Consider the following 27,287-nt stretch of genomic DNA (forward strand, 5'->3'; position numbering starts at 1 on the left):
TTTGTAATGAGTGTGTGTGTGTGTGTGTGTGTGTGGTGGGGGGAAGTAGCATTGATTAGATACCTTGTACAAATGAATAGTCAGTATTTTTGTTGCAGTACATTTCACAAGAATGCCATTCACAAGACAAATGATTCATTGGACGCAATAACAGTTTTAGATTTTCATTTACTGACAAATTAAATACAAAGCGAAAAGAAGTGGCGACGATTAATATGGCATCTAGGTGTGGTCTAGTACTGTAGTGTTTGGCTAAAAGCCCCAGCCCCATTCTAAACACGCTCCAACTAAACACCTTATATTACAGTCCTCATCCATTGACCTTTTGCATAATTACCCCCGCTACAAACTACAGTACACTACAGGACAGGCAAGGCCCAAGCGGACGGGACCTTGGGGAACGGAGGACCCTCAAGGCCAATTTCTTAATTTTTTCGGTCAGGCTTACGGAGTCCTCTTCCTGGGCTAGGCATAATTGTGCATCGTTCCGTAATGTCATTGGGAAGGAATGTACCAGAGTTTCCATCGTGGACGAAATGCCTCTGATGACCACTACCCACAGAGTTGGCTTAAAAACAGGACTTTCTAAGGCTGTTTCAGAAACGAACAGGGTTGTACAGGAAGGGTTTTTTGTCTTTGTGCTCTAAAATGTACAGTATTTCCCCCCCCAATAATTGTAAAAATCCTATTTTTACTGGGGAAAAAGAGGCCAAATACGATGCGATTTTAAGTAATAGAAACATCACCCAGCAGAACTGTAATCCCGGGCATTCCATTTCCACCTTTGTTTTATCAATCAAAAGGAAACCAACAAGTGCCAGAGAAACCAAACCAGAGCATGATTACAACCCCCCCCCCCCCAGAAGGTTGTGATAGCTGGACATCCTTCAATTTCCTCTAATGCCTTAATTCACATTTCGATTTGACCTTGTGGACTGCAGAGGGATTAATACTGCCACCTTTTGGCCTGGATGCTCAGAGGAGAACAGGTGAGGTGAGGAGGTAGTGGCTGAGGTACAACCTGGAGGTTAGGTTTAGTGAGCGGAGGGTTTGGCATGGTGGCGGCAGGGGGCACAAACCCCTAACTTTAAGTGTGTGTGTTAGAGGTTGGCTTAATGCACAGAAGTGCAGGCTGGAATCAGAGGGACCATGGACTATTGGGTAAGAGGGAGGGGGCGACGCTATAATATGGCACAGTCCGAATCATCCTTCTTCTCCCGTCTCCTCTGACCTCCCGTTTGGGACGCAGCTTGTCCTCTCCCCTAGAAGCAAAACAAGCCATCAGACCAGGACGATATTCAACGCAGGACATTTGCGATGACCAAAGGGATTTATTCAGCATGTGAGAACAGCAGGTTTTCCTTGTACCAAGCACTAGCGCAGTACTACAAGGCCGCACTGTGGTGAGAAACAACAATGTGTCGGCACACCACCAGGGGGCGCTTTTAACCAAACCTCTTTATTGTATTACATTGAGGTCCGCTGTAGTACCACATTAAGGCCTGCAGAAGGCGCCCTCAAACGTACAGACCAGTTGGTTACCTGCTGTCCTGGGGCCTGAGAGGGACCGGGCTGCGGCTGCTGCGGCTGCTGCTGCTGCTGCTGCTGCTGATACTCCTCCTCCTGCAGCCTTCTGGCCAGCTCCAGGTCACTGAGGGGCCCCGGGGCCACCCCCTGCTGCTGCTGCAGAGACATGGCCACCAGGTAGTCCTGGCAACCGAGCACACATCACGGGTCAGTGAACGTGTAGCCACGGAGACGGGCGTAGAGGCTGAGATCGATGCGCAACCCAAAGTCTGCGCCGATCTCCGGGGCGGACAGTTAGGGAAACGCATAAGGAAACTTAACGCCGCTAAACGCGGAGTGAACGTGGACACGAGGTGTGGTGGAGTTAGCCGACCTGGTCGATCTGCCTCTGCTGCTGCTGGGGCGTCAGGTCCTCGGGCTGCATCACCGCGGCGCTCCTCTGGGGCGGGTGGCACAGGCGGAAGTCAGAGTCGCAGAAGTTGCCGTCGCCCTCCACATTGTGCAGGCTCTCCCACACTAGGCCCTCCTCCTGCAGGAAGCCCTGGTCAGTCACCAAAAGGTACAGGTGACCCTGCGGGGTGACAAGGTCGAAGGTTAGTCGTGTTCCCATGCTGGGTGGGGTAACGGTGCACTGGCTGAACCCCCAGGTCCGCTCCCATACACACACACTGTTCTGGGTACCTTGTGCTTTATCATAGTGCTAAAGTGGTTATTTCTGAAGAAGACCGACAGCTCGCCCTCCTTGGCCGTGGCGTTCAGCTCGCAAAGTCCGTGGTACGACAGTTGGGTCGCCGTGGACTCGAGGAACTGCTCCGCCACCAAACCTGAGCGTGGACAGAGAGAGACAGAGAGAGAGAAACATACGTAAGACAGCGTGGAGAATGGTTTCACTACAGAGAGTCGGGCCACAGAACGAGTGAGGGAGCATAGACTGCAATGCAATATAAAAACACCGGAAATATAACCGCTGTGTTAGAGCTGGCCTTGAAAAACGTGCGCACCGCTTGAAGCTCTCCAGAAGGATTTGAATGTACGGGGAAGCAAGGAGTTTGAATGGTCTGTACCTTCACTGACGCGGCTGCTGTTGGACGAATGCTTGTAGTCGATGATCTTCTCCACAAGCTGGTTGTAGCTCAGCTTTCCCACCGCTGACACCATTTCCAGGCTCTGGAGAAGGAGTAAAGGAATGTGGAAGAGAAGCTCACTACTAGGGGCCGGAGACATTAGGAGTAGAGAGAGATTCCACTGCTCCTCACCTGAGGGTCCACCAGCCAACCGTGGTAGAGGGGGATGTCCAGCAGGTCGAACACGATGCACTCTGGGGTGTACTCAAAGTCTGAAACGCCCATGAAGCGCACGTTGACGTCAAGACCCGTGGACAGCTTCGGCAGGACCGCCATGGCGTCGCTCATGTTCTGCAGATTCAAAGAATTCAAAGATTTCATATTGAAAGTATGGCCCCTTCAAAATCACTGATGAGCGAAACGGGCTGTAGAAAAAAGAAATAAACAGGCAGTGAGACGTACCGGAATCTTCGAGATGAGGAACATACTGTGTACTTCATTATTAAATGACAGATTTAATAATTACTGATTTCTCTAATAAATGTATTTCCCAAAGGATTACAGGCTGTTTTGCAGAATAATTATTCCTATTTCTTGAATGAAAATTCAAGATAAATATGAATCTCTGTCCGCCAAAACTGTCCCAAAGCGAAATCCCTGTTTTCAGTACTTTGTGTACCCTCCCCTTGCAAGGTAAGGATTCCCAGAGCTCCTCTGGCTAAAAGACAAAAGAGTCACTAGATTGTGACTTGACAAGTCCAACCTAGCCAATCGTGCTTTACTCCAAACCCACGCTTTTCGGGTGTGCCGGTATTGGTCGCGGTACGCTGCAAACAATGAATGATCCTGGCTGACCTTAGCATGAGTATTTATTAAAGATTAAATTTAGGCAAGATGGAAACAAATCCTACTTAAACGTTGCCTTTAGTTTCATTGCACAGAAGCTTTACACCTTTTCTAGATCAGATTTTCTAGACCATTTTCTTATACAGGGGACACTAAAATTCCTGTGATAAATTATACTACAGAAGGCAAAGTTTGTGCTGGGGAATCTTGTGGAACAAAGTTCAGAATGATTTCCCATCAGTTTTGCATGTGGTTTCATCATGATTTACTCCTACAAAATGGTGTTTGTGTAAAATTAAGAAACTGATTAGAATCCTCTAAGCTTAGAAATGAATAATAAACAAGGTTTTAGAATACACACCCCACTAGAAAAGTGTGTCAAGTCAAAACAGCACACATAACTGCGCTTTAATCTATGTCAGGTGGTAAGATCATGGCACTAAAAACAATATGAACATGGGTTGGGTTGCAGCATTAGTCACTTTGGAAGAAGATAATTGAGATAAAATGCACAAGAGGCGGTGCTATATAGCCAATAGAACAAAGACAAGAGCTGCTCTTAAGCCCCGCGGATGGGGGTGCCTTGCAAACAGCACTTAGCTTGTGGTATATTGCCCATATACCAGAAACACGTGAAAGCCTACTATAAACCCAATACCAACACAATTAGAGCAATAAAAAGTACTGTAATGTCATTCCTGCGATATACGGTCTCATGCACCACGTAATCAACCATTAAGCACTTAGGATTCCAACTAACCGGTTTATAATTGGGGTTTTAACCACGCCTCTTTTAATTTTATTTAGTTAGTGAGTTCTTTACCTTTTCCCATGTGTCTGTTACCTCCTTTTGTACTTCAGTGAAACAGGAACAAATGAAGAACACAATACAGTTGTTTTTACTGGGCCATTATGTAGTTGGTTAATCGCAATACAAAAATATATAGCGTTCCCACGTTTATCAAGGGTGCCAATAATTATTCAGGTGACTTTGTTTTTTAGTCTTACACCTTCTAGTGTCAGGCACAGTGTAGTATGTTTTAATCCGTACTCTAGTTCCTTAAGCTTCTTATACTTGTACTCTAGTGTGGGCTGTTGTGGCTTAGCACTGATGACACCGCTGCTTTTACTGGAGAGACAGCACCGTGTGGCACCTCCACTGTGAACAACACATCCTCTTAAAAAGAAAAAACACTTCACACGCTCTGTAGCGCACACAAACGACAGACACATGCCTGTGCATGGAGCGCGACAGCGGAAACAAACCACGCCGATTAGGGAGTGGCAAAAAATAAGCCAGGTGGACAGGCGGCCATCTGTGTTTGTGTTAAAGACGGGATTTACCTGCTGAAAGTTGAGCTCCATTCCTTCAGCCTTCTCCCTGGGTTTGATAGACAGTACACACTCTCCTGTGGAAGAAAATGGGGTTCTCACACCATGAGTGACCAAATAGGAATGCATGTTATAATGTATTTATTCATGGTAATAATCAGAGCTGACTGTTTTTCCAATCTGCCCACTCTTTCAATGACTAAGCCTTCAGTTCCTGGAGGATAGGTCATTGACGATCTTACGATTACTGCCAGACAGCAATACACAGAACTAGAATTCATCATTTAGATACTGTCTGTGTTAAATTCTCAAATGAAACCATGACATCCTCAGTGCAATGTATGAAGTCCCAAAGCGATGGCTTTAGTCATTCGTCTGCATGGAAGTGGGGATAATGCATTGCCATGGTTCTTACCAAGGTGAGCCATCAGGTCCTCTGTGGTGATGACTTCTGTCTGGGCGGGTAGTTTGGCCTGTGGACAAATTATGTTGATTTACAAGCCCTTTTGAACAATCAACTCTGAAGCAGACATGCTGTTGCAATTGTACAAACATTGTGTGTTGACGCATTTCCAAAGATAAAGTCACAGGCTGTTTTCAAGTTGATGGTACAAACAAGACTGTAGGAGTCAGTAAGATCACTCCCCAAGATGAACCTGTCACACAAGCCTCTGGAAACACTGTCATTCCTGGGTCATTTTCTTGGACTATTTCTGGCCTGCGGAGCTAGACTCCCTAAGGATGACATGATCACCCTGTGGAAACCTCAGTCACAATTCTCAAAGGAGAGTTCCATGCTTTTCCTACTTGTTGTTAGACGGCTCCTGAACCTAGAAGGTGTCGGGCCAGAAACAAAGTCATACATGATGGTAGGGTTCATGTTTCTCTCCCGATGGTAGAGCCAGCAATTAAGAAAAGTGAACTTAAACCCAACTTTTGTTTACGAATTAAAATAAACTGAACAGCTTTTTACGGCATATAGAAAGGCCGTTTGGAGTAAACGTTTCCACTGTGACAAAACATTTCACACCAGACGAACATAAGTTTGGGGGAATGAATACGCTCCAGAAAAAGGGTACCACTCAAAGGTAGTTTAGGCAAAATGGTGTAGATGCAGAAAGTAGCACAGTGGATACATTTCCCCAACTCCAACCATGACGCAAACACTCCGCCTCGGTTCTTGATCGCACGGTAAGTTTCAAACTAACCACTGCACGTGTGCAGACACTGTGCATGACCGCATGAGAGCGTTATTTAAATATCTGCGGCGCTGCGGGCGGCAGCATCATCATTTTGCCGAGTCAACCTTTAAGTACTAAATTATAGAAACTGACTTTACCTTCCAGCGCAGAAACAGGACGTTCATGATGGCCAGGAGGGGACAGGGCCCGTTCTCACTCTGCGTGATGATGGGTGTCCTCTTCTCTTTCCAGGTGATCCATTTGACAAAGTAGTAGGCTGGCATCATGGGGTCTTGGTCCGGCGCGGCTGTGGCTCCATCCGTGGTCGCAGGGGTGGTGGCGGCGCCGACTACGACATCCTCGGACAGGCAGGGGGCATCAGCGGAGGGGGAGCGACCCTCGATCCCCAGCGCAGAGTAGGAAGACGACGGCTCGTCATTCCCATTGTTGGCCTCGGAGAACTCCAAGCTGGGAATGGAGAAGGAGGCTGAGTCGGTGGTGGCCGACTGGCTTTGCTCTTCCGACCTTCCAAACGTGGCCTCCGAGCTCTCCCCGTTCCCTTCTGTCAGAGTTTGGCTCGGTGGGGTGTGCCGAATGCTTTCTGTTATGTTGTTTTCCGAAATGAACGCACAAATGGGGTTTGGTGTGGTCGCTGTTTCGGTGCATTTGCCGGAATTTTCTTCTTCTACTATTTTCACTGGTGGGACGATAATGGAGTACTCTTCATCCAAGGGCTCTTGTTTGTGGCTTACTTCTTTAGCCACAGGCGACCCAGGAGTAAGATCTCCCTCTTTAGACAGGGCCTCTATCAAAGAGCAGTCATCTTTGACTATGCTCAGGACATCTCCACTCACTACCCCAGTGCCAGAATCAGCCATAGCTGAGAAATGTTCAGCTTAGCACTTAATCAAAAGAAAGTAAGGCCAAGTTGTGAGTAAAGACTACTTCAGAGGCTTTAGAAGAATAGGAAAAAAATAATAACTCTGCCCTTTTTGTTAAGTATATTCACAGTGTTAACACTGGCGACCTTCGGGGTGAACCTTGAGGAAAAAACACTGAACTATGAGTTCCTAGGTATTCCTGAGTAATGTTGTCCTTAATTTGCAAGATTGGGCTGATGGGCTGCTACAGCAGAATCCAAAGGCCAGCACACTTTTTTTATTTCATTCAAACTGTATGACTGTGTAGATTCCATATGGCTCTCTCTACCCGCATTTTTTCAATTCAATTTTGGAGTTTCATTTAACAACTAGGCTACCCCTTTGACAGTGTACATAAGCTACTGGTGAATTTAGGGCAAGTGTAAAACTACAAGTTTATCTACTGTTAAAAATAATGACCTTTACTTAAAATCTAAATGAATTTATACTAGAATCAAACTAGAATCTTTTATAGGTAAAGTTCAGCAAAGCTACTGTCAACTACACAGAAAGATACCAACAGTTCCCTGTCAAATATATTTGGTTTGATAGCGCCTGAAAAATTACAGCAGCAAACTAGTGAAAGGTTACGTTAACGGTAGAAGGGAATACACCATATAAAGACAGAAGAGTTGAGTTCGTGGTGTTAAAACTTCCAGGACGGATATTCAGCCATAACAAATGACAGGGTAGATTAAGCTACTTCAACTTGTCCCTTGCCTCGTGACATGAATGACTCCGAATGTTTTTCGAATGTATGGTTGACTTCGTCGCTTAATAACCCAAAAATCAGCTGCAGCGGGTTAGTGTATTCGAATACCCATAGTGTACAAGACCTGCAAGAAAAACGTACGTTTTAAAAAAAAAATAGCTCCAGTTATTTCATAAAAACACATGTATTATATAGGGGCTGACCCCGAGGTTGACATGACAATACTTAAACTGGTAGTTGAAAGTACTGTAACGTAACTAGGACTAGCTTACCATTGTAATGACATAAAGTAATGGTAAAAGAAAATATTCAGCCTATGAAGCAAATCTGAACACCAGAACTGCCCATAATTGTCTCTCCTTCTGCCAAAGCTCAGATGTTGAAAGCGCCCATTAATAGTTAGCTAGCTACCCTGCAACCAGTTATTAGTAGTATTGATGATGATGGCAGTTTGTTAGCTTGCTAGCACGTAATGTTAGCGAGTAGCTGACCAGCAAAAAATAAATAAACTTACCATCAAGATAGTTGACAGCTGAAATGTCACTAACCTCAAGAAACCTACAGTTATTTGTCCGACCCGGACCAAATTGCTTTTTTTGAACAAAACATACAAATTGACTTAACGCTAAAAAGCTTCGCACTTCGCAGGCTGACAAACGGGCATGCTGTTTACATTCCACTGTTTCCTCGCGCGATCGCACCTTCCGTACTCTACTTCCTGTATCACAGTCTGTAAACAATGACATCACGAGCACTAGCCACAGGCAACACCAGTTTTAGATGTGAAGCAACAACGTACATGCATAACACGTATTCTGTAGAATGTGCCAGCGAAACCCTATCAGTAAAACTGAAAAAAGAAAATCAATGTACATAAAAAATTGGAAGGTTCATCTTCATGGGGACACAAGTGGAAGGAGTGATATGAAAGAAATGACTAGTGTTTATTCATAATAATGTCGGTGTTAAAACAGTCTTAGGAGATCGTATGCATTCGGTTATATAATATACTCATCATCAGTTGGTATTGCTTTGTGAATTTTCCACCATTTATGAAATTATAACTTGTTAAAAGCTAACAAGGTGCTAACGTAAAATAAACCAGTAATAAATACAGTAAGTTATGAAATGGCTACTGAAGAGGTCAGGAGCTAAACAATGTAATTGTTGCAGTTGGTTAAGCTATTGAACGAAAGCTTTCTTTTATTCCAGCAGTGTGAAGTTGTCAGATGTTTAACAAGCTAGTATGGTTGCTGTAATTGTAACATGGAAAACAAATGTAGAGGCCCTTTGAATGGCCGGGTCACAGATTTGTGTCTTGAAAAAATCAATATATCACACTATTTTTTTTAAATCAGGTTAACCAAAATACATTTCGAAGGTCTTTGGTTTGTAGTGACTGAAATCCACCAGAATGCCATCAGTAATGTCATAAAAATATCAGAGGTAAAATCAAGTGAAAACTGAATGTGTATAAAAAGAAAGCATGCTTTCAAATATTTTTTTGTCAACCCTTTTTACATTTAGTTTTATGTAGCTCACTAATGTTGTTGCTATTATCAGCTACTGCTATTATATTAGCAGTTGGAGAACTAAATTGTCTCATGCTCAAAATTTAAATGTACCAGAAAACAATGGTAAGTATTGCTATTAAATACCTCATTCAGCCCACCACAATTTGTTATAGAGATTTATGGTGGTTAAAATGTTTGTAATGTATGGACATTTTGTGTGACAAGTTGCAAAGTGTCAAATTCAACTTGCACAACAGACCCCACATCATTTTATATACAGTTTTTCAGTGTTCTCTCCTTGTTTATCGAAAGGCAAGCATGGTAGATATCTTTTTAGTGAACACTTTGGAGAAGCCTATGATGAGTGTTTTTTTTAAACAAAAATAACAGAATATATAATGTATTTGAACAAAACAGTATTGTGTTTGATGACAGTAGGTGATAAAGGGGAGGTATGTTAATATATTGACTGAAATTTTAGACATGCTTTTTGCTCAGCCTTTAGCATAATATTTTTATGTTACCATTTAAAAAAACACTGTTTTATATGCCTGTATTAGGGATATGCTACATGGCATGTTAGCATTGTAGAGAATTTACTTTAATTTAAGGGGTCACTGAAGCTAATAGTTCCAACAAATTGAAATCTAAAATAAAATACCTAGGATAAAACAGAAAGCATTGTGTATGTCTACTACATTACTACATTGCGGCTACACATTTTATAAACTAAATGTGGCATATTCAGTGGATTTAGGCTGGATCAATCGCAGTGGCGTTGTTAGGCCTGGGTGTGCGGGCTGTACCCCTGGTTCTTTTATGAATAGCCCTCTATCTCAAATTGACCCAAAAAAATTATAATATAAAAATAGACCTGATCTATTCATCTATAATTCCGATCACGCATTATGACAATGTAGACGTGTAGGCGCTAGCGTGTACATTTCCGCATGTACATTCGACGACTCTGATCAATCATCTAACCATTATACTGTAACATCAGACTTTATTTGGAGCTGATCTGTTTAGGGAAAAGCTTATCCGGGCAGTGGGACTTTTATATGAGGGATATGCAGACCAGCGGCCATTCCTCCACAGACCATCCCCGGTCCCCGGACCTGCATGTCGCGTCACTAAACAATAACGGTTATACGCTGCGCTTCAGGAGGAGCTGCTACGAAACGTGTTTAGGAAAATAATATTTGTCAAGTTGTCTTTGCAGAGGACAGCCATTCTGTTACAGATAACATACCGGGCGTGCTGTACTCTGGCGAAAATGGAGGTGTTTCTACAGAGATGTAGCGCTGCCAAAAAGGTAGGAACACACTAACACGTTTACTACGAAGCAGTTTTTTTTGGTCGTGTTTCAGTTGGTTTGATATGGCAGATAACGGTGTTTAGGTTTAAACCTCTGCTGTCTGTCATGGACTATTTGTAATGCCCAGAGGGCAGTTTATTTTAATAGGGAGCAAACTGAATTTGTATATATATTTGTGTGTGTGTGTGTGTTTAGCATTTATTTGGATAATCAAATAGTTTATGATACTATCACAGGCGATGGTCACTTTGCAAGATTTATCTGCTTTCATAGCGAATAACTATTATATTACTCGGAATGTATGGATATTCTGGCAAACTCACTGTCAACTAAAATTAAGACTGCATTAATAATTATTTAAGTTACAGTGTAGCTTAATTACACACGATGAGTGTATTACATTATGCTTCATGCTTTATAGATATGTTTCATAAAGACGATGAATAGGCCATACTATTTTCTTTAAAGTGTTACTGTCATAAGGTCTAACACGCCGGGGAAGCTAGTGAATAATGAATGTTGGATGAATAGCTATAGTTGTCAGAAAGCATGAATAATTTTACCCTAAACTTCCTTTATAGCCTTGTGTGCATGTTTACAGCATTTTTGTCTAGGAGTTGTCACTTTGCCTATACAATAAAGTCAGGTTAATGATTTATCACGTTAGCTTTTTAGTGAAGTGTAAAGAGCTTGACTTGCAATTCTCTCTCCCCTACCCTCACCTCTAGAACACTATACAGAGTCCCCTTACATAAAGGTTCCATTGTCTATAGGCTATGTAGCCACGACACTCTCCTTCTCTGTATTCAGTCTGGACTAAAGCTTTCCTGTCCAGATTCCTGTGGCCCAACAGCTTGACTGTTGTGCGCGTGACATTAATAGTGACATTAGGTGGCACCTCTGTCACTATGGCTAGATGGCAGACATCTCACCGCCCCCAACCCCCAGTTTCCCTGTAGCCGTATGTGAATTGCAGACACTGCTGTCTTTGGCTGTCAGACAAAGGCAAATGGTTATAAGGGTAGCCATCTAATTTTAAGAGGTCGGCCATCACTCTTCAGGACTCACCATTACTGGCCTTTACTTTCGTTTTTTCCCTTTCGTCAGAGACCAGCTGTGGGGGGATATCATGGCAGAGCCATCACAGATTTGAGACTCCATGTAAAATGGATTAAAACCTTAAGAACTACACTGAGCTGAATGCCATTTTTAGAAGCATCTCCATATGGCACATTAGGATGTAGCATTTGAAGGGGCCTGTTTCCATTTTGAGATGAAATGGAGTGCTATGAACTGGCGGCAGCCGTGTACCAGGAGCCTTTGGCAATGTTCTCGGAGGGCTTTTAGCGATAGATAGCCCATCTACGCTCCCAAGCCAGTGAGTTTGATTCTTTCACCTGAAAGTGTTTTTTGGCCAGCCTCCTCCCCCTCCAAGCATGACTTTCCATTTTATATGGCCATAATGAAAACCTCGTGGCATGCTCTCTGTCTCTTGTTGTCTGTTAGATGTAATGTTTCTGGCCTGTGGTCAGATGTTTCTGTTTAGTCCTTATCAACCATTTGGGCCAAGCTTTGTCTCTGCACAGTGCAACACAACATTTCTTTGTGTTCTGTTGAGCACTGGGGCGCCTCAGTTTAGCCATCTTTGCTTTGCGTTAGGGCCTCCTCATGTGTTTGGAGAGTATTGATGTTTACGTCTGCCGTTGTTCCTGACTACCCACTGTGGAGCAGAAACAAGGAGAACTAGCCTTACACTGTGTATGCCAGTCCAATGCCTACATATGCACTGGTTCTGCCCTCATCATGCTCCTGTTTCCCATAATCACTTCACAATGACATGTTTTGGTTGCACCCAGTCATTTCAGTGTTGGGGCAGGACTACCAATATGTTTAATCGACTGAGAGAGCGGATAGAGACAGGAGAGTTTCATTATACTGTAGGTCACGGTGGGTTTCTTCACGGTGGGTGCCATAGTTCTGTTGGTATGATAATGTCATTACCGGTAGGTGATACTGTTGAGATACAGTCTTCACTCCCCATTTCAAGTTGAATGACACTGGGGCATAATTGCTTAGGCAGAAAGTAGCTTGACCAAGCCCAATATGGTGGATATACAGTATCTCACAAAAGTGAGTACACCCCTCACATTTTTGCTAATATTTGATTATATCTTTTCATGTGACAACACTGAAGAAATACACTTTGCTACAATGTAAAGTAGTGAGTGTACAGCTTGTATAATAGTGTAAATTTGCTGTCACCTCATAATAACTCAACACACAGCCATTAATGTGAAAATGTCCAAATTGGGCCCAATTAGTCATTTTTGACCTATTAGTGTTACAAGGCCTCAGGTGTGAATGGGGATCAGGTGTGTTAAATTTGGTGTTATCGCTCTCACAGTCCCACATACTGGTCACTGGAAGTTCAACATGGCACCTCATGGCAAAGAACTCTCTGAGGATCTGAAAAAAAGAATTGTTGCTCAACATAAAGATGGCCTATTTAAACCATTTAAACCTTCTGACATGGTTTAAATGGTTTCATTTAGTTTCCTCATCAATCAGTTTGCTGTCGTAACTGTACCTAAAATGATCCCATACATATCCAAAGGTTTAAATAACATTCCCAACCAAAGGTCAATCCGAGCGGAGGACTGAAATCGATTGGGATAAGAAAGAAGCACAGAATAAGCCGGAATAATAGCCTGCCTGACACCAGAAGTCCTCTCCCAGTGCTGTGAATCACGTGGGTCGTGTTAGTCAGGGTCAAGCAGAATTGGGCATTTCTCTAATTTCTTTGCCTCTCGCCAAACACCTTGATACTCCATCCACACAGTTCATCACTGTGTACGCCTTATCTCCCCGAATCCCTGAGGCCTGAGATAAGTGGATTGAAGAGATACGGACTCTATGTGGTGGGGTTTTACATTAACCAGATGGAATGACAGCTATGATGGGGGCACTTAGTAAGGGGGACTGGTGAGAGTAACCAGCATGCTAGAGTAATAAATGGAACACTATTGACACATAGATTTCAACTCAATGAAGCTGATAAAGTGTCTCAAAGTGATCCCTAAATTGAACGCCGCGCTCAAAGGCACGCCTAAAATGTAATGTTCTGTAAATGTGGTTGAATTCATATTAGCGTGAGATACCAGGACGACCGTCATTGACGTTTTTCAGCCGTACGTCGTGTGAATTATCCCGTAGCCTAAAAAGTTAGCATTTCCCATTAACACTCTCCTTTGCGGTCTATTGTGTAATGGCACATGAAACAAGTACAGAAGGGTCCTGTCATGATCATGTGACTGTCACAACATTACCCTTCTACCCTTCCATATTTGTATCATTGGCGTACATTTTCCCACCCACCAAGAGTTTTTGCCATCTTTTCACCAGTGTTTACTTTGCTAGCCTTCTCCATGAATGGAGACCGCAATACAGGATTACCATGGTTGTAGAAGAGGCTGCCCTTAATCTTTATTTTTGCCACGGGTCATCGTAGAGTCACTGTCTGATGTTTCTGCTGCTTCTGCTGCCCACACACTGTCGTTAAATATAGCCTCCTGTGACTCGTGCTTCTCTGCCCGGGTCATCCAGCTACTATGGCTGATGGGAAGTGACGTGCATGCTGGGAAGAGAGAGATGACGAGGAAAGAGTACAGTGGTGGGCGGCCATGACACCACATAGACTGCAGTGCAGTCACCCTGGCTGCCTTTTAATGTCGGCCAATGGGCCCAGTCTCTTCACCCACTGGGCTACACCCAGTGATTTATTTTGATTCAATTATTTCAGTCTGTATTTGACCCAAGGCATTATAATGCAAAGAAGTGAAAGCCACCTAAATAGAGCTTTTTGGGCAAAAATAATTTAAACGAGGAGAGCGAGCTGCCCCCTGGGCCCTGACAGGCCCATATTGGCACACGCTGGCATTTAGGGCTTTCACTTCTTTGCCTGCAATTTATTACAGCAAGGCATTGTTCCCCTGTGTCAGTAATAACACTGTCTTTAATCTTGTCACAGATTAAGAGATACCTATCAAACTCATTATAACAGTGGATGTACCAGTCGAAGGCAAAATGTGTCCAAAAGAAAGCAACCCACTGAGTCTAATAAGACTGTGTCACAGTTGCAGTGATTTCCAAAGGTTGACATTTGTTACAGATGGAAAAGGCGTCAGGGAAAGGCATTTTTTTTAGTTGTGTAGTCTACATATAAGACCTTTAATTGAATGAGACAATGTCTAGAGTTTATAGAGCAGGTGTATGTACTCTAAGCTATCCTCCCAGTCTGGCATAAATGTTTCAGTGCCCACTTCTGTGGACCTTTTAGCTTCCGCAGACAGTGGTTTGGCAGATTGGTATGTGTCTATATAGACAAGATACAAGTTTGTTTGTGGAAGAGCGGGTTAATGTGACAATTTAACAGACGGTGTTGCATTTTTCAATCCAGGTTTTTTTTTTCTCTCATAGCATCTTATGCTGGTACCGGAATAAGTTATTTCTAGGAAGGTTGTACTTTTCTCTATGTTGTTGAAAGTAAGCAAAAGCCCCTTCAATCTCCTCAGCAGTCAAATGCAAGGTCACAAGGGGCAGAGGGGGATTCCAGTAATTGTTTTGGTCAATGGTCAAAGAGAGTGTATTATGTGAATTAATACTATTTATTCTATGAAAAACTATTTAAGATTTATGCACGAACTGCACAAAGTTTCTCTGGTTAAGAGTATCTGCTATATTAATAACATCTCCAGTATGTAAGGTGATTTGTCAAGGTGTAGAGGGACATTATCAGAGCACCAATGGAGTAGAGAGTCTTCACTCCCCATTTCAAGCCATTTGAATGACACTGGGGCATAATTGCTTAGGGGGAAAGTAGCTTGACCAAGCCCAATATAGTGGATATATAGTATCTCACAAAAGTGAGTACACCACTCACATTTTTGCTAATATTTGATTATATATTTTCATGTGACAACACTGAAGAAATTACACTTAGCTACAATGTAAATTAGTGAGTGTACAGCTTGTATAACAGTGTAAATTTGCTGTACCCTCAAAATAACTCAACACACAGCCATTAATGTCTAAACCGCTGGCAACAGAAGTGAGTACACCCCTAAGTGAAAATGTCCAAATTGGGCCTAATTAGCCATTTTCCGTCCCCAGTGTCATGTGACTCGTTAGTGTTACAAGGTCTCAGGTGTGAATGGGGAGCCGGTGTGTTAAATTTGGTGTTATCGCTCTCACACTCCCTCATACTGGTCACTGGATGTTCAACATGGGACCTCATGGCAAAGAACTCTCTGAGGAACTGAAAAAAAGAATTGTTGCTCTATTTAAAGATGACCTAGGCTATTAGAAGATTGCCAAGACCCTGAAACAGAGCTGCAGCACAGTGGCCAAGACCATACAGCAGTTTAACAGGACAGGTTCCACTCAGAACAGGCCTTGCCATGGTCGACCAAAGAAGTTGAGTGCACGTTCTCAGCGTCATATGCAGAGGTTGTCTTTGGGAAATAGACCTATGAGTGCTTCCAGCATTGCTACAGAGGTTGAAGGGGTGGGGGGGGGTCAGCCTGTCAGTGCTCAGACCATACACTGCACGCTGCATCAAATTAGTCTGCATGGCTGTTGTCCCAGAAGGAAGCCTCTTCTAAAGATGATGCACAAGAAAGCCCGCTGAAGACTTAGTCTGCTTGCTGAAGACAAGCAGACTAAGGACATGGATTACTGGAACCATGTGCTGTGGTCTGATGAGACCAAGATAAACTTATTTGGTTCAGATGGTGTCAAGCGTGTGTGGCGGCAACCAGGTGAGGAGTACAAAGACAAGTGTGTCTTGCCTACCGTCAAGCATGTTGGTTGGAGTGTCATGGTCTGGGCCTGCATGAGTGCTGCCGGCACTGGGGAGCTACAGTTCATTGAGTGAACCATGAATGCCAACATGTACTGTGACATACTAAAGCAGAGCATAATCCCCACCCTTCGGAGACTGGGCCGCAGGGCAGTATTCCAACATGATAATGACCCCTAACACACCTCCAAGACAACCACTGCCTTGCTAAAGAAGCTGAGGGTAAAGGTGATGGACTGGCCAAGCATGTCTCCAGACCTAAACCCTATTGAGCATCTGGGGGGCATCCTCAAACGGAAGGTGGAGGAGCGCAAGGTCTCTAACATCCACCAGCTCCGTGAGGAGTGGAGGAGGATTCCAGTGGCAACCTGTGAAGCTCTGGTGAACTCCATGCCCAAGAGGGTTAGGCAGTGCTGGAAAATAATGGTGGCCACACAAAATATTGACACTTTGGGCACAATTTGGAAATGTTCACTTTTGTACTCAATTTTGTTGCCAACAGTTTAGACATGAATGGCTGTGTGTTGTGTTATTTTTAGGGGACAGCAAATGTACAATGTTATACTAGCTGTACACTCACTACTTTACATTGTAGCAAAGTGTCAATTCTTCACTGTCACATGAAAAGATATAATCAAATATTAGCAAAAATGTGAGGGGTGTACTCACATCTGTGAGATACCATATATGCACACCTGTAGATAAAGTTAGGGAAAGCCTATACTTCCTTTTTACCTAGTGTATAATTTTTATATTCCCAGATGGAAGGTTTGACAATAGTTCATAAAAGCATTTTTCTAGAATCATTATAGCAAATCCAGCACAGGTAGCCCAAAAACGTATGTTTGCTTTACATTTTTCCACTGAAAAGGGATGTTAGCTTTAAATTTTTTTGTTTTTGTTTTTGAAATTGCAATTGTGAATTTTTTAAAATAATTCTGTATCCAGCAAAGGTAACAAACAAATGTATTAAGTCAAATATAGGCTTGGATGCTAGTTTGAAGGTTGTTACATAGAGGAGAATGTTATCCACATGCATATTAATTTTTGCTTAAGGTGTCTTTAGCATTACAGTCCTGTATATCCATGTATTGCTATCTGGGATCTCATTGCCTGTGCAAGAAGGTCAATGGTCAAAGCAGCTGCACATTCACTCATGACATTGGTATTAACCATATACTGTAGGCTAGTGGTTCACATATAGGGGCACTAAGACCTCTGGGGGTAGTTGGCCTGCCTACAGGGGGTACTTGAGAGGACTCATGAGACCATTTTCCTGGTGAAATTAACATGCGTGGGTACTGTACCTCAGGGACTGTCTGGACAAAGTCTAATTCAATTCTTGGTACAGTAACTGAAAAAGGTTGGGAACTGTTGCTGTAGGCTATGTTCTATTATTAGCTTATAAGCAGCAGACCAAATATGTTAGCATAGGCTAGATCATAACTGTTGACTGTGCGCCTGACTGAAATAGACTGAAGTAGTATGAGTTATAATTTCCACAAAACCTAATGGCTTGAAAAGCAGTTTTCTTTGCGTTATTACACCTATCATTTCTTCCCTATGGGATTTTTAGACACTTAAAATAAGGTCCTTGTTTCATGTAGCCTTATACAACCTACATTTTGATAACTTTGTAAATATCTAAAGGACAAGATTACTTTTATCAATATCAATATCTTTTCCAGTATTTAGCCAATCTTTTTTTGTAGAGTGAATTGATCCAAATCAAAATTTGAACCACTTTTTTCTGATGAGATTTACAAAAGGGTTATCAAAAGGTTAAGACTAAACAAAACACAGACCTTATTTGAAGGGAATCTAAAATCCCTTATAAGAAAAATGATGCGTTGACTATTTCAGTCAACAAGGCTACCCATTCAGTCTGTCAGTAGGCTCAGTCAAAGCTATTCATTACCTGCCTGCAGTTAGCTCAAAGAAATAAATAACCTGTGTACAAAGTGAAAGACTGCCTGGAAATGTACCACTTTCCTCTCACCTTTCTTTTTCCTTCCTCCTTACTTTCCCCCTCCTAAGGTCTGTTTGGAGGACAGCTCTGGGGTCCATGTCGTTCTTGGCAACGAGGCCTGTGACCTTGATTCCATGGTGTCATCCCTCGCCTTCGCTTACTTTCTGTCCAGAGTGAGTCAGACTGTTCCAAGAGAGTACGGCCTGTTAAAGTGAATCCCTGATCACAGGTCGAACACAACCCCTCCTATGTTTAGGTTTCTATACTGTAACAGATATTGATACTTTACGTCAGGGCAGATGAAAGGGGGGCCCCTATACTTTAAGTTCTTGGCCTTAATGTTCATTAATTTAATGTCATTATGAACAATGTATATTTTTTGGATTGTTTGGCTTACGGAGATTCATTTTGTCCCACCAAGCCCAATGTTGGCTTATCTTAAATATTAAAGGCTACATAGCACTTTTATAATCATATTATAATAATATTTTTTATTTAATGGTTATGGTGACATTGTTATATGGCCCTTATATATTTTTATTGCAATGTCATAATCATGATGTCTCAACATATTTATGACATGGTTGTGATGACGTTGTTATGAAGCTTTATGAAGTAGTATTACAGAAATGACGTTGTTAATACTGCTTTATGAAGTAGTATTACAGAAATGTTTTACCTGCAGGACGTCTAATACCAGCAAAATGTAAACTCTCTGGAGTCTGTTGTGGTTGTTTGAAAGCAAAATAGTGGATTCATTTACTTCGGGTGACACTGCAGCATAAAAACCAATGTCTTTGTCCAGGCCACGGTGTGCACCGATCCCCCTTTAACACAGCATTGATCACTCCGTCCTCCTTAACTCCTAGCTAAAGCTGCTTGCTAGCCTATACCCCCCACCTCTCATTAAATATTCACACAATCTCAGATACTCAAGATCCCCCAAGGGCCTGAGGAGATGGACAGAATCTCAGCAGAGGACTCTCAGCCAGCCTCAGCAGCAAGGTGTTTTGTGGTGTCAGATGTCTGTTATGACCCCGTCTCCCTCTTCCTTTCCCTTGTCCTGTCCTCCCTCTCTCCACTTCTCTTTCCATCTTCCGTTTCCACCAAGACGTCTGGAGGCTTGGGGAAGACGGTTGTGCCAGTGTTAAACATCCGGAGGGCCGAATTCCCCCTGCGGTCCGACAATGTTCTCCTGCTGAAGGAGAGCGGGGTTCCGCTGGAGGTTCTGGTGTTCCGTGATGAGGTGGACCTGGCAGGGCTCCATAAAGCCAAAAGGCTGGCGCTCACCCTGGTGGACCATAACGTGCTTTCTAGGTCAGCTGTTGCAACAGGACTCTTTCTATGAACTTTTTCTTCTGTATTTGCACTTTTTCTGTCCCTGTCTCCCCATAACTTTTCCATTATCTCAGACTTTAGTCCTCTGGTATCTACAGTATCAGCTACATATGTCATAATATAATTACAAATAAAAAGCAGAAAATATTTTATTGCTTAAGTATTCAACCTCTTTGGTCAATATTTGGCACCTTTGCCAGCAATTGCAACCATGAGTCTATTTGGATAAGTCTGGACACAGCAATATTTGCCCATTCTTTTTTGCAAATTTGCTCAAGCTCCGTCATGTTCGATTTTAACATCTTACCACATGCTCAATTGGATTGAGGTCAGTGCTTTGACTAGGTCACTCCAGGACAAGTCATGGGTCTCTTGCAGTTTTCAGCTGTGTTTTTGCCACTCTGCCAAGAAAGCCACTTTGGGAAGCACCCAGGCTATTCTTGCAGTATGCACAGTGTCTCCCAGCTCAGCTGTGGAAGACTGGAACTCCTTTAGAGTTGCTGTAGGCCTCTTGGTGGCCTCCTTGGCTAGTGCCCTTCTCTCACATATCCTCTGTTTTTGAGGATGCCCTATTTAAGACAGATATACAGTTGTGGTGTATTCTCTCAATTTCTGGATTTTGCTGTTCTCCAGGGGACGTTCAATGCCTTGGAAATGTTCTTATATCTCTATATTTGAATATTCCTTTGTCTTCATTATCGTTAGGAAATCCAAGAGACAGGTGTATTTAACCTGAAATCACATGAAATATACACATATATAATTTTGATCTGCACACAGGGGAACACCATTCAACTAATTATGTGACTTTAATTGGTTGCACCATAGCAAAGGGGGTGAATACTTATGCAACCAATTACTTTGTGCTTTATACTTGTACTTAATTTAGAACAATTTGCTACTAAGTAATTCCATTTTAATATCATGTTATAGCACAATAAAATGTAGAAAACCTCAAGGGGGGTGAATACTTTTGTGAGCCACTGTAAGTATTGTCAGCACGTGACAGCGTTTTGGGAAAGAGCCTGATAACTGTATGTGGAGGGCCTGTTTCCTGGATTCCGGAAGCATTTTCCCACTCAAAAACTAGCCCACTCAAAAGTTTTTATCCAAGAATGTATATGTCAAAAAGGTTTAAAATGCATAATTAAGGATGTATGATTCCCCACCCTGACTTTACCCGGTAGCGCCGACCGTGAATTGGAGGAGGCGGTTGTGGAAGTCATCGACCACCACCACCTCGAGAGGACACCCTCCCCTTCCTGTTCCGTCACCGTGGAAACCGTGGGTTCCTGTGCCACTTTGGTGACTGAGCGCATTCACCACAAGGCACCTGAGGTGCTAGACAGACAGGTCGCCCAATTATTATATGGTAAATTTGACATGGCAACAGTTCCCCTCGTATCTAACGTCCTCTATAACATTTTAAAACATGTTCCATCCCTCATTGCCAGAAAACTAGGCATCAGGGAATATGGCAGGATTAACGATGAATTAATCGATATTTGCCAGTGCCAGCTGGAACCATACATTGGCTCAGTTCACCTATACTTGACAGTGTGCATACACAGGGGCTATCTTGTTGGATTGCGTCAACATGTCGCCTGAGGCGGGCAAGGTCACGCCCAAGGACAGACAAGTGGCCTGCCTACTGGAGTCCCGCTTCTCTGACCTGCCACCGAGGGGCGCCCTCTTCCAGTCCCTCCAGAGCGCCAAGTTTGACGTCTCAGGTAAAAACATGCCATGGGAGAGGTGCTGGTACAGGCCTAGCAGGTGCACAAAACGATGCCGCCTCATCACTCGACATTCAGGGCAATCGTGTTTTAACCTTAACAGTGTCATGTTTATGGAAATATCACAGCATTGTTTTTTTGCATAGGGCTTCAGTGATGTGTTACCTACGTTTGATAGACAGGTTTGTAGAGTAAGCGAGACATTTCACACAACCTCAAAAGAATGTTCTGGAGTGACCATCTAGAAGTAAACAACATGTCAAAACCTTTAGGTAGGAGCCCCTGCTCTGTTCCAGGTGTATTTTATTATGTTATGTTCTTCGGTCTACTTCTCATATGATCTATACTGCCATTGTAATGAAGCCTGTCCAAAATCTGCTTCTGTCACAGGTCTTTCTACAGAGCAGATCCTATTGAAGGACATGAAGGTGGTCTCCTGTGGCGACCTGACACTGGCAATAAGCGCTGTGTACATGACACTTGACGTACGTATTGTCTATCCGTGCCGTTACTTCCTTTCAACCACTCTGCTGTCACTTTGTTATCCCACTATGCTTTCACACTCGCAAGAGCAGTGAAACCAGACGGCATGAGGTGAGGTACTGCGCTCGCACTGTAAACCAAAGGAGTTTGCCTCTTTGTTGCTCTTTAATAGCTGCCTGACAACAAATGCAGATGAGTGAAGCTTTACGCAGCGTTTGTTTTTCTCAGGAATTGCTCTTTAAAAAAAACAATGATTATTCTTAACAAATTTGCCTTTACCCTGCAGGCCATTCTTTAAATCTTGAGGGACCATAATTTCATAATACTAAATATTGTCAATAAAGCCTCTGCCTCAAGCACGCAGGACTGTTAGCACTGACAGCTCCGTTATATTTCTCTAGCAGTGAGAAGCCGAACTTGTAGCAACTAAAAGACCCTGACATGAGCAGGGTCTTTTAGTTAACAGCCATCATCCACAGTCAATAGAGAAATTGTAACTCATGGAGTGTACATCAGAAAAGTCATTCTGTTCAACTAGAGTTTCTCAGTTCCAACTGAAAGGCATTTTTACATTTGTGTTCAAATACTGTTTGAACTGTACATCCTGTTTGTTTGACAGATGTTCCTACAGCGAAGAAGCATACTACAGGAGCTTTGTGAATTCTGTCATAAGCATGGATTTGGCGCCGTGGTTGCCATGACAATCTCGTTTAATGAACAATGTGAGCCTCATCGGCAGCTGGCGGTATATAGCTCCAGCACCCTCTATAGGGAGCAGGTATGAACTGCACTGTCACGTCTAATCTAATATTCACCCTGTGATGTGTTACCACGGTATACTTCCCACAATCCCCTAATTAGACTAGAAGATTGACACCCAACAGTCACAATAAAATAGTGGTTTATAATACAGTATATATTAAGTTACTTATGTACTTTTTAAGATGCAAAGCTTAAAATAAAGTACTTCTACGGATTCATGCTGGGATGTTAAAAACAACATTCTCTTAGGGGGTTTGTTTCTTCTTGCATAAATTAATTTCTGCCTCTGTGGCAACAGTTTTGCTAGCATTTATCTGGTTAATGATGCCCACAGGGTCCATTTGTGAGAGAAATATTGTGAGACTATTTCAAATACATGAAATAATCCCACAATATTTGGATTTGGTCTGTTAAGTATGCAAACCTACCAACAGAACCTTGTTTTAGCTTTTTAACATTGTCCCTCAGAAACGATGGTAAAGTATTGTTTTGTCTTATTCTATGATATTCCATGATTTGTAATGTAAATTAATCTAGTCTACACAGCCTGTCATTGTGTATAAAAATGCTTTTCACTCCACAGTCTATACATCTATGATAGTTTGAGAATATTAGTGAATGTCAAAAGGGGCAACTGTTAATAGTATAACATTTTAACCATGTTTTTCTGTGTCCTGTAGGTAAGTCACGCATTGGAAAAGGCCCGGAATCCATCCCTGAGTCTCTCTCCAATGAGCAGCCCTTACAATGACATCAGGTCCTATCTCCAAGGCAACGCGCTCGCCACTCGCAAGAAAGTACTGCCAGTCCTCAAGGACTTCCTCAAGGAGTGGAACCTGAAGCAAGTGCATTGTGGGGAGGCCGAGGACTTTGAGGAACTAGACAACTTTGACCCCACAGGGTCACCCGGTATGGACGTTGACAATCGACCCCGCTGCTTCTCGGCCTCCCGGCATCACCGTCGCCGGCTGTTGGGCTCTGAGGACTCTGGGATGGAGGATGACTTCCAGGTGCCGGCCACTCCCATGAACAGCCTGGTAGAGGGCTGTCCTCTGGACGACGGCCTGCCCCGGATCAGCGCAGAAGCCATTTTGGAGAAGTTTAGCCACCTGGGAGGGGGGGCAGAGGGAAATACAGATGACAGCTGGCCAGGTGAACAATAGACTTCTGCTGGTGCCTTTATACTCACGTGACTCCTGTTGACTGTTACCATGGTCCTTGAAGCAACAGACTGGAACAAGTAGAGCTCCAGGTAAGAGGCATACTACTTGTAAATTTGATAAGGGCCATCAGATTGCGGATAAAAATGACAGTCGGATTGGGGGCGTGGACGGTGAGTCAGAAATTGTACAGCACTTCCAGGTTTGCTGTCCACATATCCAGCGACATTGAATGGAAACAGGATTGGGCTCAAACAAAATGGAAAGTAACAGAGAAACAAAACGGAAGGAAACTGCCTGTCCATGAACTTTGTTTCATTTTGCAAAATGTTTTGCCCCGCTGAGAGCCCCAATGAACATGACTCTGGACTTCCGTGGCCATCTAACTATAATCACCCTGCGCTTGCAGATGCTTTACAGGTGAAGACCACCTCCAAATGGAAATGAGGACAATCTATGGAGAATACCTAAAAGACTAAAGTACGTAAATCGTGTCACAGACAACTGAGTGAATCTTTATGACGAAGGAGAATCTTGCATCTGTGTGAGACATCCGTCATTGCACCGTGTGGTTCTGGTCTGGGAACATTGCTGAGGTGTCTGATCTTTAGTGTACAGAATCTATGTATAGCTTGTGAGTGAGCTGATGATTGAACATGTGATGTTTCCTGATACGTGTGAGTTTTCCTGGTTGCTGTGATGTCCTGAAGACATTATCATTAGGGTTATTCCCATCCCTCAGTTCGACTAATTGTGAAAATCCATCTGAGAATAACGGAAGAAAAAAATTCATACTGTCCTAGATTCTGCTGCCAGAGAGGGAGAGATGTATAGAGATGTGGAGATATATGTAGCAAATATTAAAATACACTCGTAAAATCCTTAAACGCTAAACCCAATTCGTAATTAAGTAATTACAAACAAAGGACACAAAAATATATCATGTATTTTCATTGTTTATTGAACATACGTGATTTATTTAACAAAAATATGCGAACCTCTTCGTTCAATTATTGTGGCATCTCCATTAGCACACCAATATTATTTCTCCTGAGATTTTGTTTGTTATATTTGTTTGAAGGCTTTGGTCACCATTTTCAGCCTTGCTTTAGCTCCTTGACTGATGGCCTGACGTTCTGTTCAAGAATCTCCTGGTACCCAAAATTAAGACGGGACATTTGGTTCTTTTTTGACAGCAGATGCTTCTTCCTAGAAACCTTCCCATGAATGCCATTTCACTTCAGTGTTATTTTTATTGTTGACGCATGCACAGTAACCTGAGAAGAAGCAAGGGCGGTCTGCAAATCTCCAGATGTTGTGTTTGGTTGGCCTTTACCTGATTGATTATTTTTCTTGTGGGTCATGGTGATATGTTGGAAAGGTGTACAATCATGTTGAATGCTCTCCATTTGTAAATGGTTCCATCACAGTGGACTGATGGAGCTAATACTATTTTAAGATGGTTGTTTAGCCTTCCCCAGACTGATGTACTCTCACTACCCTCTTCCTGTCCTCTGAGATCTCCTTTCCTCTCGACATGGGTGTTTTACATTCACCTTTATGGGTAAACCCAAACTGATTGTATTTCTTGGCTCAGTTCATCAGAGTCCCATCCAAGCACTTCCCTAAAGATCCCTACTTTATTTTTATATTTGGTACCCGATTATTTGCCCCCTTTATTCTACTTACCTAGTGGAACCAATGCAACTTGGTGTTCAATTATTTTTGCACTTGCACTAATTCCGTTTTAGTTTCATTTTTTTTGCCATGACTTCTACTAAACAAACAAATGGAACTATAAGCCTATTATGTCAAATATTTTATTTTTTCTGATTTAAAAAAAAATTATATGGTGAGCACAAAATAAATCTGTAATTGCACAAGGGGTTCACATACTTTCAAGCAGCACAGTAGATTCATGTAAGCAAGAAAGATTAGAGAAGACATCGCACAGAATTTTGTACTCTTGTCAACTGTTATTAATGCTACAGCAACAGGTCTGGGACAAGAAAATTATGAATTTCTTTGCTGATGATGGTATCAGATCTGGAATGTGTTGAGACTAGTGACAAGTTTATTTGAGGTAATGTTACTGCATTGACGTAGATGTGTCTGACTCATTAGCTGGTTGTAGGTGAAATTGTTTGAAATGGTTGTATTGCAGAGATGTGCATACACACCTCGGTTCTCTGGGACCTATTCTCTCAGTCCTGTGTTCCCATAGCCTTACGTTCCCTCAGTCCTGTGTTCCCATAGCCTTACGTTCCCTCTGTTCTATGTTCCCATAGCCTTACGTTCCCTCAGTCCTGTGTTCCCATAGCCTTACGTTCCCTCGGTCCTGTGTTCCCATAGCCTTACGTTCCCTCGGTCCCATGTTCCCATAGCCTTACGTTCCCTCGGTCCCATGTTCCCATAGCCTTACATTCCCTCAGCCCTATGTTCCCATAGCCTTACATTCCCTCAGCCCTATGTTCCCATAGCCTTACATTCCCTCAGCCCTATGTTCCCATAGCCTTACATTCCCTCAGCCCTATGTTCCCATAGCCTTACGTTCCCTCAGTCCTGTGTTCCCATAGCCTTACGTTCCCTCAGTCCTATGTTCCCATAGCCTTACGTTCCCTCAGTTCTATGTTCCCATAGCCTTATATTCCCTCAGTCATATATTCACTACAGTATGTTCTGAGGGAACTTTTAAAAAAGAAATCTGAGGGTACTAAAACTAGTTTGCTTTTTTATTTGAATATTTGGTTACGTTTTTTGTATATACTCTGTTCTGTTTTAATCTCTCAAAATGTTTAAGAATTAAGAGACTGACTTGCTCAACTGGTTGAACGTCCAAACAGGTTGAATGACAACAAGTAATTAACAATGTTGTTTCTTAAGTTTCTTGCCAAACTAGTTCACCTTTTCCATGACTTAAATCCAAAGATATCCCTTAACCACTCCACATGCTGTTTTGTGAATGTTATAATGCAGGACAATCAGGAATCATCCTTCCCTTGTTATCAATTATGCAATATGTTAAGTGTTTGCTGTCTGATTCCTTTATGTAAGTGAGAGTAAACTAGAAACCACGTGTATTAGAAAGTAAGAGAAAATGTTAAAATACGCAGTCATATTAAAAATGGATGGATTTTTAACACTTTATGTTGCCTTCAGGTTTTCTTCAGGCTCTCTGATTCTGGGTTGGTTATCTGATTCAAAGCTTCCAAGTGCATTTTTTCTCTCGCTAACTCACTACCCAGCGGTCAGCTTTGTCTTGCCTCATAGGCTCTCTCCACTTTCCTCACTATATGCTGTATGTGAGCATGCGTGTGAGCGTGTTCCATTCCTGGTCATGTCTCAACATCTTTCTGTGAATTGACTGTATGTCACACACTGCCAAGGGGAAACAAAGTGCAAAGCTGTCCGATGATCTTTGTCAACTCCTAAGGCCCAGCCCTATTTGAATGAATGAGGAACCGTTTGGAGTGATTTTAAACAGTAAAAAAGTACTTCTGGTGTAGCAGTGATTCAGCTAATCATGTGTACATAATCACTGAGGTGCAGGGTTCCCAAAACATCCTGGCTA

General features: G+C 42.7%; 2 protein-coding genes across 2 annotated transcripts; one reads left to right on the plus strand and one right to left on the minus strand.

The window, feature by feature from the left end:
• Window positions 1-148: 148 nt before the first annotated feature.
• On the minus strand, window positions 149-8,289 carry mindy1 (MINDY lysine 48 deubiquitinase 1). Its single transcript, XM_010873717.5, has 10 exons — window positions 8,097-8,289; window positions 6,109-7,706; window positions 5,185-5,242; window positions 4,782-4,846; window positions 2,784-2,942; window positions 2,592-2,694; window positions 2,209-2,351; window positions 1,901-2,098; window positions 1,543-1,710; window positions 149-1,262 (listed from the first exon to the last, which is right to left on the minus strand). Exons 2-10 carry the CDS (start codon window positions 6,826-6,828, stop codon window positions 1,182-1,184), a joined length of 1,695 nt encoding a protein of 564 aa, XP_010872019.2. The 5' UTR covers window positions 6,829-7,706; window positions 8,097-8,289; the 3' UTR covers window positions 149-1,181.
• A 1,722-nt stretch (window positions 8,290-10,011) lies between these two features.
• Window positions 10,012-26,894, plus strand: LOC105012702 (exopolyphosphatase PRUNE1). The gene is made up of 8 exons (XM_010873719.4): window positions 10,012-10,411; window positions 18,309-18,413; window positions 19,352-19,557; window positions 20,766-20,950; window positions 21,150-21,308; window positions 21,702-21,796; window positions 22,414-22,572; window positions 23,237-26,894. Exons 1-8 carry the CDS (start codon window positions 10,373-10,375, stop codon window positions 23,717-23,719), a joined length of 1,431 nt encoding a protein of 476 aa, XP_010872021.2. The 5' UTR covers window positions 10,012-10,372; the 3' UTR covers window positions 23,720-26,894.
• Window positions 26,895-27,287: the final 393 nt, after the last annotated feature.

This window comes from Esox lucius, chromosome 10 (genome assembly GCF_011004845.1).
Source record: "Esox lucius isolate fEsoLuc1 chromosome 10, fEsoLuc1.pri, whole genome shotgun sequence".
NCBI classification, from domain to species: domain Eukaryota; kingdom Metazoa; phylum Chordata; class Actinopteri; order Esociformes; family Esocidae; genus Esox; species Esox lucius.